Source organism: Hippocampus guttulatus, chromosome 2 (assembly GCF_054856545.1).
Source record: "Hippocampus guttulatus isolate MCC_2025c chromosome 2, RoL_Hgut_1.0, whole genome shotgun sequence".
Lineage (NCBI taxonomy): Eukaryota > Metazoa > Chordata > Actinopteri > Syngnathiformes > Syngnathidae > Hippocampus > Hippocampus guttulatus.
Window position 1 is genome coordinate 20275055 of NC_141262.1, and position 17347 is coordinate 20292401.

A 17347-nucleotide genomic window follows, 5' to 3' on the forward strand; every position below is an offset into this window, starting at 1 on the left:
AGACCCGAAATAGTGGCAAAGCACTACTTTGGTCAGAATGAAAGTCATCGAAAGTAAACACAGTTCCTTGGCACCGAGACGACAACACAATTACGGCAAAATTTGACTGAATCTCTAAATGAAGCTCCTTAACTCACTTCAACATAGTTTCTTGGAACTAAGATGCCACTGGATGGCAGCAAAGCAATATTTTTCTTGTATATTTTTATTTCTAGAATTTTTTTCCCCTCAAAATTTGCAAACGTGAGAATTTATGATCTATCTATCTATCTATCTATCTATCTATCTATCTATCTATCTATCTATCTATCTATCTATCTATCTATCTATCTATCTATCTATCTATCTATCTATCTATCTATCTATCTATCTTTTTGTCAAAAAAAAACATGGCAGTGAAAATCAATCCTATGTCCATTTTTGAGCGACCAGTGATGGCTTGGGAACGTGTAAACCTATGTTTGCAATTTCCCCACTGCATTTTTCATGCCTTGTCGCAAATGTACAGTACATGACACAGATTTCACCGTTCGCCGTGAATCATGCACACATCTTTAATTCAATGTAGCGTGTGCAGTGTGCTATTCTGGATCAGGAAAATTTGCTTAGAATGCACCACCGTGTACTTATTTTTGTAAATATTTGTTGCTTGAGCGAAGGTCGGTGTGTGTGTGCGCGCGCGTGTGTGTGCGCGCGTGTGTGTGCGTGTGCGTGTGTGTGTGGACTTTTGGCATAGCTGTTTTGAGTGCCATCTCGGTCTAATGCATTATCCAAGCAGGCCTTCAGCCATTTGGTCTGGCTTCTTATTTGTGTGTGTTTCAGTGTTCTTCCTTTCTGTCATCTTCCTCCTCCTCCTGTCCCCCCCCCCCCCCGCCCGCTCTCCTCCTTCTCCTTGTCCTCTGTCCCCCTCCTACATTTTTTATGCTCGGTCTGGATTCGAGAGGAATCGGCGGCCGCAGCAACACGCTGCGTCCCTGTGTGATTGCTGCACTTGATAATGTATGCATGTAGATAGCGCTTTTACACAGATGTACTTGTGTGTCTGTTTACATTTTAATGAGAAGCACAAATTTTATCCTGTAGATTTTGTTGTTTGTACCAATTTAGGAGAAAATGCTGGACACAATGAACTGTGGTTTATCATTGGGGATTCATTGCTGACCTACCCGTATTAGGCAAAAATTCACCATATGCTGTGACTCACACACGCTTTAAACACACTTACATATATTAGTTTTTAAAAAGTTCCTTGTCATCTGTTGTTTCTCTGTCATTGTCAACAAATGGTAGACGGTCACATCGTCCTCCAAATAGTTCACTATCAATATGTATCGCGATGGGCTGACTATGTCGCATCTCATCTGCCTTTCATCCATATAAAGTCTGTATAAAAGAAGCAGAAAGCTGGGAAGAGTGCTGAGATCCACCTTCGGCCTCTCAACCTATCATGGCACATTTTGACATCAAACCGTCTTGCTACTGCATGAATGGCCGAGCTTCAACAACCACATTGCAGTGATTACAAAATTTGGATTCAGTTGCACAATGTGTCATAAATTACACCCCATCACAATGCACATACGACAAGCTTTTATATTTCAGGGTTTTGAGTGAGCGGGATGCAGCTGAACACCATGCCCCCCCCAGGCCATAAAAATACAGTTTAAAAATAATATTTAACCATATTAAAAAAATCATATGTACCAGTGGATGAAAAAGAGAAGCTTGTGGTAAAAATGTATGTGAGCATTCCCTAACACACAGTGTTGCATTTTCATTTTGAAATGTGCCTGACACTTATTGTTTCGCACAAATGCTAGTTTGACATTTGTATACAGTACAGCATATCAACATGAATGGACTCGGGAACAGATTTGCTTCATGTTGCAACTTCTGACAACCTCAAATTTAATCGGGCTTCTATCTTTACAAAATAATTAATGTATACGCATATTTCACATATTTGGAAATGATGTGTTTGACATGTTCATATTTAAATGTGCACGCGAGATGAGAAAAGATATTCATTCCAATGGTTGACAAAATATAAATATCAAATACTCATCTTGTTTTAAAAGGCATTTATTTGATGTTTTCATGGTTGTGATAATTTCAGCCATATTGTCCTGCCCCAATTGAATCCTATATTCAAACACAAATTATTCACTCAAACTGAAGAGATTTGTAAATCTACTACTAGCTAAATACTAACACGTGAACCGTGATAGACAGGCTAACAAAAAATTCTCAACTCAACTCAACTGTATTTATAGAGCTCTTTAAAACAACCATCGGTGTGTACAAAGTGCTGATTTAAAAAAAACTGCAATATTTCAGTGACAAAGACAACGAACGAACCCTGATCTAGCCACGGTTCACTGTCTTATCATTGTGTCAAGGTTCTCAACTCTGTTGTTTGGGTTTCAAAATAGAAGCAATCTCGGTTTAATACCATGCATGATTACACCCATGGTAGTCTCTGTCTGGACATGGCTTTTGAGGGGTTATTGCCTTTTTATCCTCTGCTTTCAACTCAATACTGTACGTACATCAAGAAGGATCTCAGTACAAGCGATATTATTGAGGTTCTATCTTTAAAATTGGTGATGGTTTATTTTACAATAAAATATCATCATACTCCACCGGTAGAGAGAAAATATTCTACTGACCCCTCCAGATGAATTACCGGTGAGCGGTGTTGTTTTCCTGAAGTTGAGCTTCTGACATAGGCTGCAGTGACATCACAGGCTCCCTGTCAAAAGAGATTTTGGATGAACGTGTGCTTGACTGACAGACAATTTGGCTGCGAGTTGTCCAGCTCACTGGGCCCGAGGCACATAGTTACATTGATAGGATACTTTTTTTAAATTTTATTTTTATTGAACAGCTGTGAAATAAGCGAGGTGTCCGGAGGATGGCTTCAGTCACATACATTCAAATCATATGGAAGCATCGAGTCGAACAGCTTCAAGTTGTAAGCACATTGTCAGAGATTTTCTCGGACAAAGTTAAAGAAATGACTCGGCACACAGGAAAATTGTCTTCAATATCGGCGGAAGCGGATCTCTGAGAGCGAACGACGGTTAGTTGCTCCGCGATCACACTCGAGCTCCCTTCCCGCCAATTCAGGCTTTTATTGTAACATACAAGGAAAACACTGCCCCCGATATTTGCATACCGCACCCACGGTCCGGCCCCTCGGTAGTGATGGGTTACCTGTGTTAAACATTGAACCACCAGTACATTGGCGCCTTTTCTGGCTGGTCTACATCGAATTAGCATGTTGTAGACTTTGCGGATGGCCAATGTCGTCTGGGCGCGACGGGTGTTCTCAACTCGTCTTTTGTTGTTCAACCGCTGTTCCCGAATTATTCATTCCCCTTTTGTGACCGAGTTTCGCCCTCTCCCCCATGATCGCCCACCTGTATTGACGTGCTAATTGTGGACTTCAACAGCCCTCTGGCTTTGTGCACAGGAATTTGGGGGTGCTGGATATGCACTCGAACGTTTAGATGTGTCCAGATTAAATGAAACTTTAAACATGATACAATTTTGCTCATAGATTCCTCTAACACACATTTAAATGGCAAAAATCAAGGAAGTCAAGTGAGTCCCTACTAGATTTTAAGCAAATCGAGTCAAATTATGACTTGGATTAAGCAAGTCAATCACTCACAACAAAGGTTTGTGAGAGAAGTCGGGCCGCATTTCATCCGCTCTATGTGGTCAAACGTGCTGGCAGATCCATGCTGAACAACATTACAAATCACAGTAGTGGGCCTCTTGTATTTCAAGAGCTTCATTGTCACTGCACCGCGAGCAGAGAGCTCGCAGATCTCGATCAGCCCGCTTATAAAACCCAATATGGGCCGTTGCGGATTAATATTCGCCATTAAAATGTCCAATTATGTAATCAGCCGAATCCAAGCTGTGCATGTGCTCAGTGGAATATCTCATCAGACGGCAATGATCGAAAGGGACTGACTGTGAAGAATGACTCCGTCTGATTTGCAAGAGTCCTTGGAAGATATTTTGACTCTATCCCCCCCCCCCCCCCCCCCCCATACCATGTTGATTTTTTTTCCCCTCATACTTCATCAAATGAATCCATCCAAAAGTAGTGAGAACGTACAACACGGATTGATCAGTAGCCTTGTACCGTATGGGCGCACGATTTGGATATGTTCAGCAAGGACATGACGGCACGGTGCACAAGCAGTTAACATGTCTGCCTCAACGTTTTCCTTTTGTTCACTATTGACAAATTCATGTTTTTTTGGGTGAAACATATCCCCATCTTTTCATTGGAAAACTCACCTTGAATTTTTTTTGTGCCCTTTCCAAAGGGATGTTTAAGTTGGAGGGGAGCTTCATTCAGTCAGACCATAGAAATGTCTAATGGAAATATAGTGGTTTGCCATCATCTTGTCGCATCTATAGACAATAATAAATCTTCTTGGGGGAGCACAAATTACTTTGAGGTGTCATTCCAAATCACAAATATGCTGATTTTGTGCTGACTAAGAAATCTAGGACTGTTTAGTTAAACACAAAGCTACTATTCTGCCGTATGAATTGATACATGGGTTAATTGTGCCTTCTGCCATCTAGTGGAAGAGATGTATTTGTTTTTTTCTGACACTATATGTCACTGGCATAGAGAGATGAAAACAGAGAAAAATACTACGGTACTTTTCACACTTAGTACAATTGGATATTTTTGGGCTCGTTCCCTTTTCTTTTTTCCCCTCTTTCCCTCTTTCCCTTGAAGGTGACATTTGCCATCCAGTAAGCCACAGGGTGCGTTTGCAGCGCCGCATGAAGATGAGGGCGGCTTGCCAACAGCTGTGACGGACTATTAATTAATTACTCTCTTGTCTGTGTGTTGTGTTGGGGAAGACAAGGTAGGGGTTTAGGGGTGGGGGGTGTGGGGGGAGGGTCGCTCAATGAGGGGCCGACAGTCACAGTCACGATGCTCAATCACGGCCACCCTATCGGAGAACTTTAACGCTTTAATGGAGCAGTTTTATGGGCGTAGTAATTAATTTCAGCGCGGCTGCTTATTGGAATAAATAAATGGCTGATTTGCGCACATGTTGAGGCGGCAGGGACGGTGAAGTGAGCAGGTGACCTTTATGGTAAGAGATTCTCGGCGTATCAGCTCATTAGTGCACCTTTTGTTCTTGACAGCTGACGCAACGTTGTTCACCCATCCTGTCGCAAGGCCTTCTCCACCCCTCCCCCCAGTTCCCAGTCCCTTCTGCAGCACACCCCCTCCACGCCACGTCGTGAATGAGATGTCGATTGGCAATTGAGTCGCTATTGATTGTATTGCAGCGTGGCGTGCAACGTGCCAATGACAGCCAGGGGAAGTGAGCAAGCACCGCCGACTGCATCCTGTCATATATCAGTGTTTCCCAACCTTTATTGATCGAAGGTGCGTACTGTATTTTACTGTAGAAATAAATATCACCGCGCACCACCAGTCTAAAAAGAAGATGCAGAGAAGGTCCCCTTCTAAGATCTAGTAATACTGGTTGTTTCAGAGCAGAGAGAGTATACAGTATGGCTTTAAGTAAGGTTGTGCGCTCTGCTTGAAGTAAAGCAGCGCTTGCTTTAAGGTTTATAATTAACGTGTCTTTAGCTTTAGCTTGTCAATGGCGCTCTGCTGTTGAAATATTTAGTGTTTTTATTCTCTTTTGGTGTATGGGTTGCTTCTGTGTGTTTATGTATCAGTTGTTTTACAGGTTTGATGTTACCGTAACATCAATGCTAATTCCCTGTAGCCCATCTACTGCATTTCACATTATAGTTATGTATATTCCCTACCGTATTTTACACTAAAAGGTGCACTGGATTATGAGGCGCAACTTCAATGAATGGCCTATTTTGTAATTTTTTTCATACATTGGGCGCACTGCAATATAAGACGCAATCTACAATGCCTCCACTAGATGGAGCTACGCTCAAGGAAATGCCAACAGAATGATCAGATGTCAGTAAAACATATTTAATGATAAAGCAGCGACACGGTTCACTTACCCAACAGCAACCCAAGATTGACTCGTTAACGTTGAACTCTCTTGCCGCTGCTCTATTTCCGTGTTCAACTGTGTAATCGATCGCCTCAAGTTAGAATTCTGCGTTGTCAGCATGTCTTGAGCAAGGAGCCATTTTGGGGTCGAAGTATTACTGTAATCACCATACACAAGGCACATCGGATTTTAAGGCGTGCTGTGAGCTTTTAAGAAAATGGAAGACTTTCAGGTGCGCCTTTTAGTGCGGAAAATACGGTATACCCAGCCCAACCTAAAAATAGTGAAAATCCACAGTTTCTTGAAGCTCATTATAGAGGACATGAAAGTCAGGAACAAATATAAATTGTAGAATACAGTACAATACGTCCGAATAGCACTTTCACAACAGCTGCAGCTGTAACGAAGTTCTTTACAGAACATTTAGCATAAAATACCAGTAATACAACAGACCATACCATCGACAATAAACAATCGCAACAACTATTCCTACATCCGCCTTGTTTTTTGGAGTGGGGAATGAGTTAAGATAAATATAAATTTATTAATTAATTATGAGTAGGGGGCTCTCCTGGAAAGTAGGTAATATGCTTCCCTAAAAATCAGAAAATAAGCAAATTCACGATTTCCGATCCGCAAATGTGCTGGGATCTACTTGAGATGTTAGCTTTAGTGGACTTTTGTTTTGGTACGGTTCAGTTGAACATTTTGTTGCTGAAATATACCATGCAACGTTTATGCAATGCTTCCTGAAAATGATGTTATACAGAAAGCTCCCTTTTTTTATTTTTGTTTTTTGTATATGGTCTCTGTATCGCAATTCGGTCTGGAATGGTCATTGGATATTAACATAGAAAACAATGAAAAAGCACGATTCAAATGGGATGGTAGAGATAGTCAGACTGATGAGGAGACATTAAGGCAGGAAGGAAAAGAATCAATTACTACAAAATAAAAGCAGACATGACAACTTGATGGGACTCAAAAGTGAGAACTTTACATCAACGACCTGACTTAACGTTTTTGGCTGAGAAGTGTTTTTGATTCAAGTACCGAAATTACAGTATGACTTTCCTACTACATTGGAGAAGGTTGTAAAGCAAGGCCGTATTGTACAAATTGTGAAACCTTGTGAAATTTGTTCTTGTGTGGTGCAACCTCACAGGTTTTGTTTTCCTTGGAAAATGTTGGATTTCAAATTGCTGTCCATCATTATGGCTTTGGGCTGTATTTGGATCACATAACATGCTGCTACACTTCTAGTTGACTCATCCGCCATTAGCTGTGACTTTCTGGCCACGTGGCCCTTCCTTCAGCGTCGGTTGCATCATCTGCAGGGGTCCGACTGTCATGTTTGGCAACACTGGAGACTGAGCTGCCATTTTGAGGGGCTCCAAGCTTGAGCCCTTCAGTGCTGTATGCGTGACGAACCAGCAGAGGGTTAATGAACAATGTGGCCTTACGGTATGAATTTTACACAATGTTTCTGTTTATTGTGGTGTAAAAGTGCACCGCATCACAGCGAAAGGTGGTGTGTGTAATACTGCTGTTACTTCCTTTATCAAGTGTTAAAGGAGTGGGAACAACTTCTTACGAGCTAGCCTGCAGTTTTGGAATCCCGAATGCCCACTTGGCATGCATTGCAGTTTGGTCATCCAGGAAGGATGCATAGATTTGGTACTGTCATGGGAAATGAAGATGAAGGAAAAATTTGGCCGGAACGTGCTCTGAATGAGCTGAACACTTTGAAGTAGGAAGGGCTTGAATAACTTATTGGTAGGAGAAAGTCAACATGGAAAATGTCTACATTGATTTATGAATCGTGTCACAGGAAATATGGATGGCATAAAAACGCATTGAAATTGGGAATGTGAAAAATAGCATACCATGTTTTTTGGACTGCAAAGCGTACCGCATTATAAGGTGCAGGCTCAATGAACAGGTCTATTTTGGGAAATTTCTAGATAACAACCATTCACACTCACAGTCACACCGAGGGACAATTTTGAGTGTTACATGAACTTGCCGTTTTTGGAATGTGGGAGGAAACCGGAGTACCCGTAGAAATCCCAAGTAGGTACGGACCGTTGTGAGGCCGACTGTGAGTGCTATTCAGTCGACTACCGTGCCACCCTTCTGTTGAATCAACGTAACTATTTAGAAATGTGAATGGCATCATGTTAAAAATAATGAATGTTGGTATGGATGTAGGGCGGCCCGGTGGTCGAGTGGTTAGCGCGTCGACTTCACAGTGCAGAGGCACAGAGTTCAATCCTAGCTCCTGCCTCCCTGTGTGGAGTTCTCCCCGGGCCTGCGTGGGTTTTCTCCGGGTACGCCGGTTTCCTCCCACATCGTAAAAACATGCATGGCAGGCTGATTGAACGCTCAAAAATTGTCCCTAGGTGTGAGTGTGAGCGCGGATGGTTGTTTGTTTCTGTGTGCCCTGCGATTGGTTGGCATCCGGTTCAGGGTGTCCCCCGCCTACTGCCCGAAGACAGCTGGGATAGGCTCCAGCACCCCCCGCGACCCTTGTGAGGATAAAGCGGATCGGAAAATGAATGAATAAATGGTATGGATGTAAGGGTTTTGTGAAATAAAGCTTTTCGGCTACGAATGTGTTGGAGCATCTGTGTGAGGAGGAAACGCAGGCAGGCGCAAAGATGTGCTGCGAGCGGTGAGTTGCAGCAGGGGATGCTGCAAAATAGGCCTGCTGGCCAATGATGTGTGCAGGCAGCGGTTGCCAGGGCGACACATTGATTATTTAACAATTGGGATGAAGCTTGTGCCCTGCATTCGCGTCTGTGGGTGGCGTCGCCGTCTCCGTAGTCAACCACGCATTTGACACACATAAATTGTGTATTTCCTTCTTGCCACTGTCTGCTTTTGATGCTTGTGAAGTTACTTACGGGATATACAATTTGGTTCATGCCTGCCTTGAGTGTATCTATACAACGGCTTGCATGCTACTGGATTGAAGCATTTTGTCATCTTTAACATTGTATTGCCCAGACCAACCTCTGTTTTATAGCAGGTAGTGACGATCGATATTCTGTCATAATTTTTTCATAATAGAAAATAGTCATTTAAAATAAACACACAGCTAACTCAAATCGTTTGTCATAGCAACACACTACAATTGAATTTATTTTTCTTTTTTTTCTTCTTTTTTTTGTCCCTGGTAATGCTGTTGCTAGGTAGAGTTCATCGTGAAACAATCTATGCGATACGTGGCCACTGACTTCGTAAAGCATTTCTTAAAAAACGCTAAATATTTAGTATAATTAGTTTATTGTTCATGTGTTTGTTTGTTTTTTTTAATCATTGTACAGTAAACACTTGTTATTTTGTGAAGTTGTTTGAAGGTTTAGATGTTTTGCATGATATATTAGCTCGCGGGCTTGCTTAATTGAAGGTTTTCGGTTGAACAGTTTGATGCTTCATATATGGTGTTTGATTATGACTTGTTGTATCCTCATTTGTATTTTCTGGTACTCTGTGTGTTAACGTAGCAGTTGTTTCAACCTTTATAATTAGCGTAACAACTATGCTAATTTTCGTTAGCGTGTCCATGGTGTTTTACATTTTATGTTAGCATGAAACTTGCATATTTTTGTGATTATCCAGTATGGTTTTGGTTGAACGTTTTGGTGCTCAAATAGACATTGTTGAATTTGTGTGTCAGTCTCTCATTTCTTGACAGCAGGAGAGTGAAACGGGCTGGGAAACATTTTCAAAAGTGGGTTTGAAAAAATTTTTTTAACATTTTTAAAGCGTGTGGAGGGAATGGTGGTATTAAAAAGGTTTTCATATGGTCTCTATATGGCAGTTTGTCCCCTTTGTGGTGTTTCTGGAATGTATCCCCAATAATCCATACTCTCAAAGAAAAAAACTACAATGATTTGGAGGTGTTTGGATCAATGTCTCCAGCCTGAGGAGTGTGTGTTGTAGCCCTTGAGCATGTGCAACCTGGATTGCCATCAATCTGTGAAATGCCATCGACTTGACCTCTGTAATCCTTAACCTACTTCCCATTAAAGGATTATCCAGATGCTGTAAATTGCCATTTGGCCCTCAATGGCTTTACTAGAGCACAGACGGCCAAAAATGTGTGCTAAGATTTTGTGTTTCTCCTGTGTTCGTCTCCCTTGATGCGGCCCGCAGATATAAATGGATGACCGTTCTAGGAACTGAGGCGGGTGAAGGGCGCTAATCCGGTCTAATCCCAAGTACTTGACTTGTTTGCTCAATATTAAAGAAACGCATGTTGAGATTACTTGTCCTAAGATTATGTTGTGATTTTTGTTTTGTTTGTTTGCTTGTTATGTCAGATGGCGATTGGCTTTTTACAAAGTATAAAACAGCGATTTTATACCACTGCTGGATTAATTTTTGTGCCTTAAAGATGAGTTTCTGGGTTAACCAACACCAGTTGCTTTCTTGACTCTAAATTCCATAATGCAACTGGTGTCATTTTGTATGTTTCTTTTGTTTGTTTAAAACAGGAGGCATACAATTTGTGTGCAGTAGTTCTTTCTCAGGAAGAGAAACATTTAGTCTTTAGATTTTTTGATCAATTAATATTTCATCTTTATTCTTGTAAAATTGTGCTTTTTTCTCGTTTCATGTCTTTGAACTCATTTTAACATCTAAAGTCATAGTACACTTGCCATGTACTATGACTTTATAATATTTTGACTTTCAATGATGCAAAGGGCTACTTTTGTCTTGTGATATTGCATCGTGAAGTGTGTTCAATTTGAATCACATGTTGACATTGGAAGTGGGGCACGAAGGTCGCGGGTGTAGGCAGGGCACACCCTGAACTGGTTGCCAGCCAATTGCAGGGCATCCGCAGACGAACAACCATTCACGCTCACGATTACACTTTGGGACAATTTTAAAGTATTTCATTAGCCTGTCATGCATGTTTTTGGAATGTGTGAGGAAATTGGAGTACCCGGAGAAAACCCATGCAGACACGGGGAGAATATGCAAATTCCACACAGTAAAACTGGAACAGAAGTTGAACCTGCTCCATTCTATTGTATTACATTGGTCTGAAAGGAAGCTTGCTGAAAGAAAAACCATCATCATCATCATAGTCATCATCATCATCATCTTCAATCCATAGTGATGACTTTTTTTGTAAGAATATTAGGAGTCAAGTCAATTATAAAAAAAATATTACTGGTATATAAAAAGAAAGTGTGAATTTTACTCAGATTAATTAATTTAATTAATAAATATTTTAAAAAATGTATATGTATTACTTGTACGAATGAACATTTTTTATTCTGTTATGATCACATTATTTTCAACATATTTGATAATGATGATTTGATTTTGTTTTTATTCTGCCTACATTTGCATTTCAATTATTCAGAAGAAGTAAACACATTTTGTCACACTGTCAACTTTTTTACTTAAAAAAAATTAAGGAAATTTATCATTTTAAATTTGTTTATCAACATAAATCTTGAATAAATATGTAAAATGATTCAATTTACTAATATTTCTGTTGTTTAAAATAAATAAACCAAACATTTAGGAATGTTTGATTACATTTAATAATTTTTTTAAAATACTAACATTGTTTATTAAATTATGTTTTTGTTTCATGTATAACAAACTAATTAAACAGTTATTATTTACAGTACATTCAATTAAAAACTGTAACTTTAAGATATAAAGTTGTTTATTATGTTTTGTAAAACTGATATGTATAAGATTTTACTGAGTCTTCAATTATCCAGTTATTTGATTAAAAATATTCCAAATTGTAAAATTTTAACTAGAGTTCTTTGTTGCTTTTTTTGTTCTTATTTTACCCCAGGGTTAAATTTGTGTGTGTGTGTGTGTGTGTGTGTGTGTGTGTGTGTGTGTGCGTGTGCATGTGTGTGTTCTTTCATTGATGGTGTGATGGTGTCTGGGCACCTGTGGTCATTTTCAACCCCTCGCACCTTCTCGGCCTCAATTTGACTCCCATGTGATAATGTATGTGCGTGTGCATCCGCCGTCATCTGCTGAGATAATGTGTATCTCTTCATATTCACAGGCCAACCCTCCCCCCATCATTGTCAACGCAGACTCACTAGATGCAGGCCCTTATGTAAGTATCTCCTCCCTCTCTGTTGCCCCCCCACCCTCCTCTTCTCCCACACCCTCTGTTTCCCCCGTGTGTGTGTGTGTGTGTGTGTGTGTGTGTGTGTGTGTGTATAGATGTTTGCCATGTGGACATGCACATCCATTATCCATTTGACCTTTGACCCAGCCTTTTGTTTTGCCAGGATGCCACATTGCACATTTATTGTCATGACCAACAGCTAGAATAAACTCAAAATCGGATTTTATTTGAGTGTTGATGTGAAATCAAACAATCCATCGTGTGTTCATAATTCTGTTAGTTTTGAAAATTTGAGGATTTCGCACCAACATTTTGGTGTCCCGTGCTGCCTTGAGAGACGAGTAACCTGATTTCCGAGTTTGGATGATTTTGTTTGCTCAGACTTGTGAGCAAAAAACCCCCCAAAAAAATGCATTTTCATCATGTATTTTCCAGTTGAAGTTTACAAACAAACAAAACATGAAGCCAAGGGGATTGCAGCTTGGCTTTGCTAACAACCAAAAAAGGCCAATATAAACTCCACGGCTGAGCTAACGAAACTAGCATTGATTTTGTGGTAGTTATAAATCATTAGGCCTGTGATATTTGATCAAACAGGCAAGATAACAATACTCACAGGGATATATTCTTTATCCCCTGTGATGAACAGCTAATATTCCTGCAGTTTACTGGGGTTGAGAATGACTAATGAGTTTCCTATTTTGATTTGACCAAGAGATCCACGTGTGCGTTTTGATCAAATGCAAGCCAGCCAGCCTTGCTCAGCAGCTATTGTTTTCTCTTGTGTTACAGGTGAACGGCAGCGATGGCATGTACAAGTATGAGGAGATCATCTTGGAGAGGGTAAGGAAATGCTACTTGTCCAAGTATACGGCAGTAGATCGTGGCATTCACTCAACATTGGAAGCAGTATAACGTAACGTGTTTTCATTTTGAAAAAGTACCGTATTTTCACGACTATAAGGCGCCATTAAAAGTCTTAAATTTTCTCCAAAATGGACAGGACGCCTTATGATGCGGAGCGTCTTGTGTATGCGCTGAGTTCCAAAACCTGACTGACAGCCGACACGCTGTTTATATAGAGAAAAGGCGGAAGTGACTGTGGACAGGCATGCGGCAAAGAAGTCGGCCAATCAGTGAAGGGTGGGCGTGTATATATACATATATGGAGAGAGAAAGAGAAAAGGCAGACGTGAGTGAGGACAGGCATGCGGCGAAGAAGTCCGCCAATGAGTGAAGGGTGGGCGTGTAAGTGGACGCTAAAGGGACGCGCCAAGCAGGTACCAACACCTGTATAGAGTGTGGCTATGTGCATTGTTGCAAAACAACTTCGGTTTTGGTTTCTAAGAACCCCCGAAAATAAATTCTACAAAGAGACACGCCTACGAAGCTCAGTTCAAACTTCAAGCCATCGGTTATGCTTTTGGCATGCGTGCCCATCTCACAGCAGCGGTGAAAAACCAAGTCAAGCAAATGAACTCTGAGCTTGCCGTTATTCCCGGAGGCTTGACTAAAGAACTTCGTTCAAAGTAAAGTTGCGACCGGGCGTTCAAAGTAAAGTTGCGAACGGCATGGGAACAATGGATGATGGCAACTTTACAAAGAGTGAGAGGCAGCGCCGGGCGAGTTACGCCACAATTTGCGAATGGATTGTGGCTGCTTGGACGAACGTGTCTGCTTGCACTGTTGTTCGAGTTTTTGGCAAAGCCGGCATCATTTCTGTGGAGCCACATGGCAATGAGAGTGACTCTGACAACGAGAGGGAACACAGCGTTTTTGATGGATTACCGGTACTTGCACAATTGTTCAATTCTGATACAGAGGATGAGGACTTTGATGGATTTCTGGGTGATGATTGATCGGAAAACGTGAGTACATTGTACGATGGCTAAATAAAATACAACGGAACTCAGTTTTGCTTCCGTTGCCTTTTTAAAAATGTGTTTTTAGCATGTATCTGTATGTCTTGGCATGCTACCGTATGCTTCAAGCTAACGTGTTTTTAGCGTACGCGCATGCATGCCGTATGTTTAAGATGGCGTATGTTTTACCACTTTAAAACTGCGCCCAATAATACAGTGCGTTTTGTCTATGTGTAAAATACAGAAATAGCACCCATTAATGAGACTGCGCCCAACCATACGGTGCGCCGAATGGTCGTGAAAATACGGTACACAATCCACCCCTAAAATTAGGATTTTATTCCTTATATTGTTTTCATTACTGGAAAAAAATGTTTTGGGATAATATTGCAACATTAGTCTCCTACTTGTTCAGGGGAACTCGGGCCTGGGCTTCAGTATAGCGGGAGGCATTGATAATCCGCACATTCCCGACGATCCCGGGATCTTCATCACCAAGATTATTCCGGGAGGAGCGGCCGCCATGGACGGAAGGCTCGGGTAAAGATGACTTAGACTCATACTGTATAATACTGTATACTCATACTACAACTTCATTTTTCTTAAATTTTGACTTCTAACTTCCATTATCTGAAAATGTTGTTGTAACTTTATTTTCATCCAACTAATATTTCTTCATTCTAATATTACAGCTGTTATTGTAAAATCACTACAGTATTGTAACCTTGTCATAAAAATATTTTTCCACTGTAAAAATGCAATTTTGTTAACACGCTACTACTTTTTTTGTATATTGTAAATTTAGTTAACTGTTGTCATAATTTTTTTTGGATGACTTTTCGTTATTGTGCAATTCTGAGTTTGCAAAAAGTTACCTTTTTTTCTAGTAAAATAATAAATAAAACTTTCGAGTAAAATGCTTTCTCACTTCTCAATAAATTTCACACTAAAATACTCTGAAAATTTTTTATCTACTTTTTCAAATGTTACTCAATTTTTCTTGTAGAATTACCACTTTTCTGTCATATTGCACCATTGGTATCATGAAATGACTATTTTTTGTTATCACCATGCAGCGATGTTTTTGTCCTGGAGGTCCATTGCATTTTCCTAGAAATGTTGAAAACTAAAGTAAAGCTAGAGAACAGGTGTCAAACCCAAAGCCCGGGGGCCAGATTTGGCCCGCCACATCATTTTATGTGCCCCCCCCCGAAAGAAAAGCATGTGTGTCAACTTGCATGATCCTTGCTAAAGAAAAATAATAATAATAAAATGTACCGTAACGTCAAATTGTCGTGTAATAAATGACATTGAGAATTTGCTATGATTTCATTAGCCTGTGTACAGTCACTTGAACAATAATTGAACAAACTACAGTATTATAGTTGACTGATTTCAAAACTAGAAATCCATTAATTCGTTGTGTACAAGTAATACATGCGATGAGACGATTCAACATTTTTTGGGGTTTCACCGTCATAACGACAAAAAGGAATTTGACACCCCTGAGCTAGAGCATTTGTAGTGATGATACAACGACACATCCGCAGGGTTAACGACTGCGTGCTCCGCGTGAACGACGTGGACGTGTCGGAGGTGGTTCACAGCCGGGCGGTGGAGGCTCTGAAGGAGGCGGGGCCGGTGGTGCGCCTGCTGGTGAGGCGCAGGCAGGCCCCACCCGAAACTGTCCTGGAGGTTAACCTGCTCAAAGGGCCCAAAGGTAACGCACACATAACCATTTCAGTTGTGTAAATGCAAATCTCAAGAAATTTCCCAAGGCTAGCCATTTTTGCCTGATTTTGTCATTTAAAACTTGACCCTTTCATGCACCCTGTAACCTGATAACATGATAGGCTGTTTACTGACATTTAGTCATTTTCGGACAAGAAGAGCATTTTCATGTAACATTCCTAATTTGCAAAAGTCTGCACTCCAATGGAGCATCTGAATGACTGAGTTGAAGAGGTTTAAGGGCCCTCTACTGACCATAGGGAACATTTTCATTCTTAGTTGTTTTTTATTTTATATATTAATTGCCCTGATACCGTCAAGTAAAGGAAGCGAAAAACTGTTTGTGACCATTTGCACGTGTTTGGAAAAAATAACGATGCAAATAAAAGCGTTAACAATAATAGACATAATATGTTTTTGTATTGGTTGTCATTAAAAAAACAGCAAAAAAAGATAATAATAATTGAAGAAATAATTCAGAGAAAAGAAAACTGAATGATGCTTCTTGGGTTTCTGGCTGACTTTTTTTTTCATTTCAGTGGAAGCTCCCTCTGCAGGTTGTAGGAAAAACTGCATTATTTGCAGAATATTTTGGCTTTAATCTTGAAATAATATGAGTGTACTAAATTGTGGTTGTTCTGAATGCTTAATAGACAATCGTGTATTCAAATAATTATCATTAATATATTTTGTATTCAAAGGCATTTTTTTCAATAAGCAGGTTTTGTTACACCCGCGCTGCAAGAAGGAGAGATACCGACGCTCGTTCCTACCAACTGCTGTCAGGCTGCTGAATAAAAAATAGCAACAATAATATTAATAATAATTAAATGATGTGGAAAACAACTGTAAATAGCACTGCGATTTATCCATTTTGTATTTATATTGCACTTAATTGAACGGTGTTTGTTTGTTTTTTCTTCTTTCTTCTTTCTGCCTACATTCTTGCTGCTGGAGGCTGTAAATTTCCCCAGTGTGGGACAAATAAAGGATATCTTATCTTATCTTATCTTATCTTTTGCGTTCCTTTATAATACAACCTTATTCTCATTCGATCGCACATAGATATGCACCACTGTCTCATCTTGACTTGACCAGTGTACCTAATCAAGTGTCTACCCAAGTTAATGTAATCATAAATAGCAATAATGAATAATGGATTTTGTCCCAACAAGTGATGTTGTAGGTCTTGTGTGCTTTGTATTTTTATTTCTCAAATGTTGCACTGTTTTACATTAATCTTCCAGGACTTGGATTCAGCATTGCCGGAGGCATCGGCAATCAGCACATCCCCGGTGACAACAGCATCTACATCACCAAGATCATCGAAGGGGGAGCCGCCCAAAAGGACGGACGGTTGCAGACGGGAGACCGCCTTCTCGCTGTAAGACCCTCCTTCATACTTCTTGTACAGCGGTACCTTAAATCAAATTTGGGGTCAAGTGGAAAAAAAAGAAGAAGGTACCGATCTAGCAAGGAGAGCCAAAGATGTTTATTTAACTGCATAAATGGTCAAACACAAAAAGGCAAAATGAAAACACTCACAAGGAGCTGCTGTAAGCCACAACTCGCATCCAGATGCTCACACAGAAGGA

General features: G+C 40.4%; 1 protein-coding gene across 11 annotated transcripts in view; it reads left to right on the forward strand.

The window, feature by feature from the left end:
* The window catches only part of dlg3 (discs, large homolog 3 (Drosophila)), a 101242-nt gene that overhangs the window by 35450 nt on the left and 48445 nt on the right, over positions 1-17347 (forward strand). For 9 of the 11 annotated variants that reach the window (XM_086101231.1, XM_086101228.1, XM_086101233.1 and 6 more), the window contains 5 exons: positions 12091-12144; positions 12952-13002; positions 14437-14561; positions 15572-15741; positions 17000-17136. In XM_086101231.1, the coding sequence (XP_085957357.1) occupies positions 12091-12144; positions 12952-13002; positions 14437-14561; positions 15572-15741; positions 17000-17136 (537 nt within the window). The remainder of the gene's footprint in view (positions 1-12090; positions 12145-12951; positions 13003-14436; positions 14562-15571; positions 15742-16999; positions 17137-17347) is intronic. The other 2 variants (XM_086101232.1, XM_086101237.1) reach the window with 1 other exon arrangement.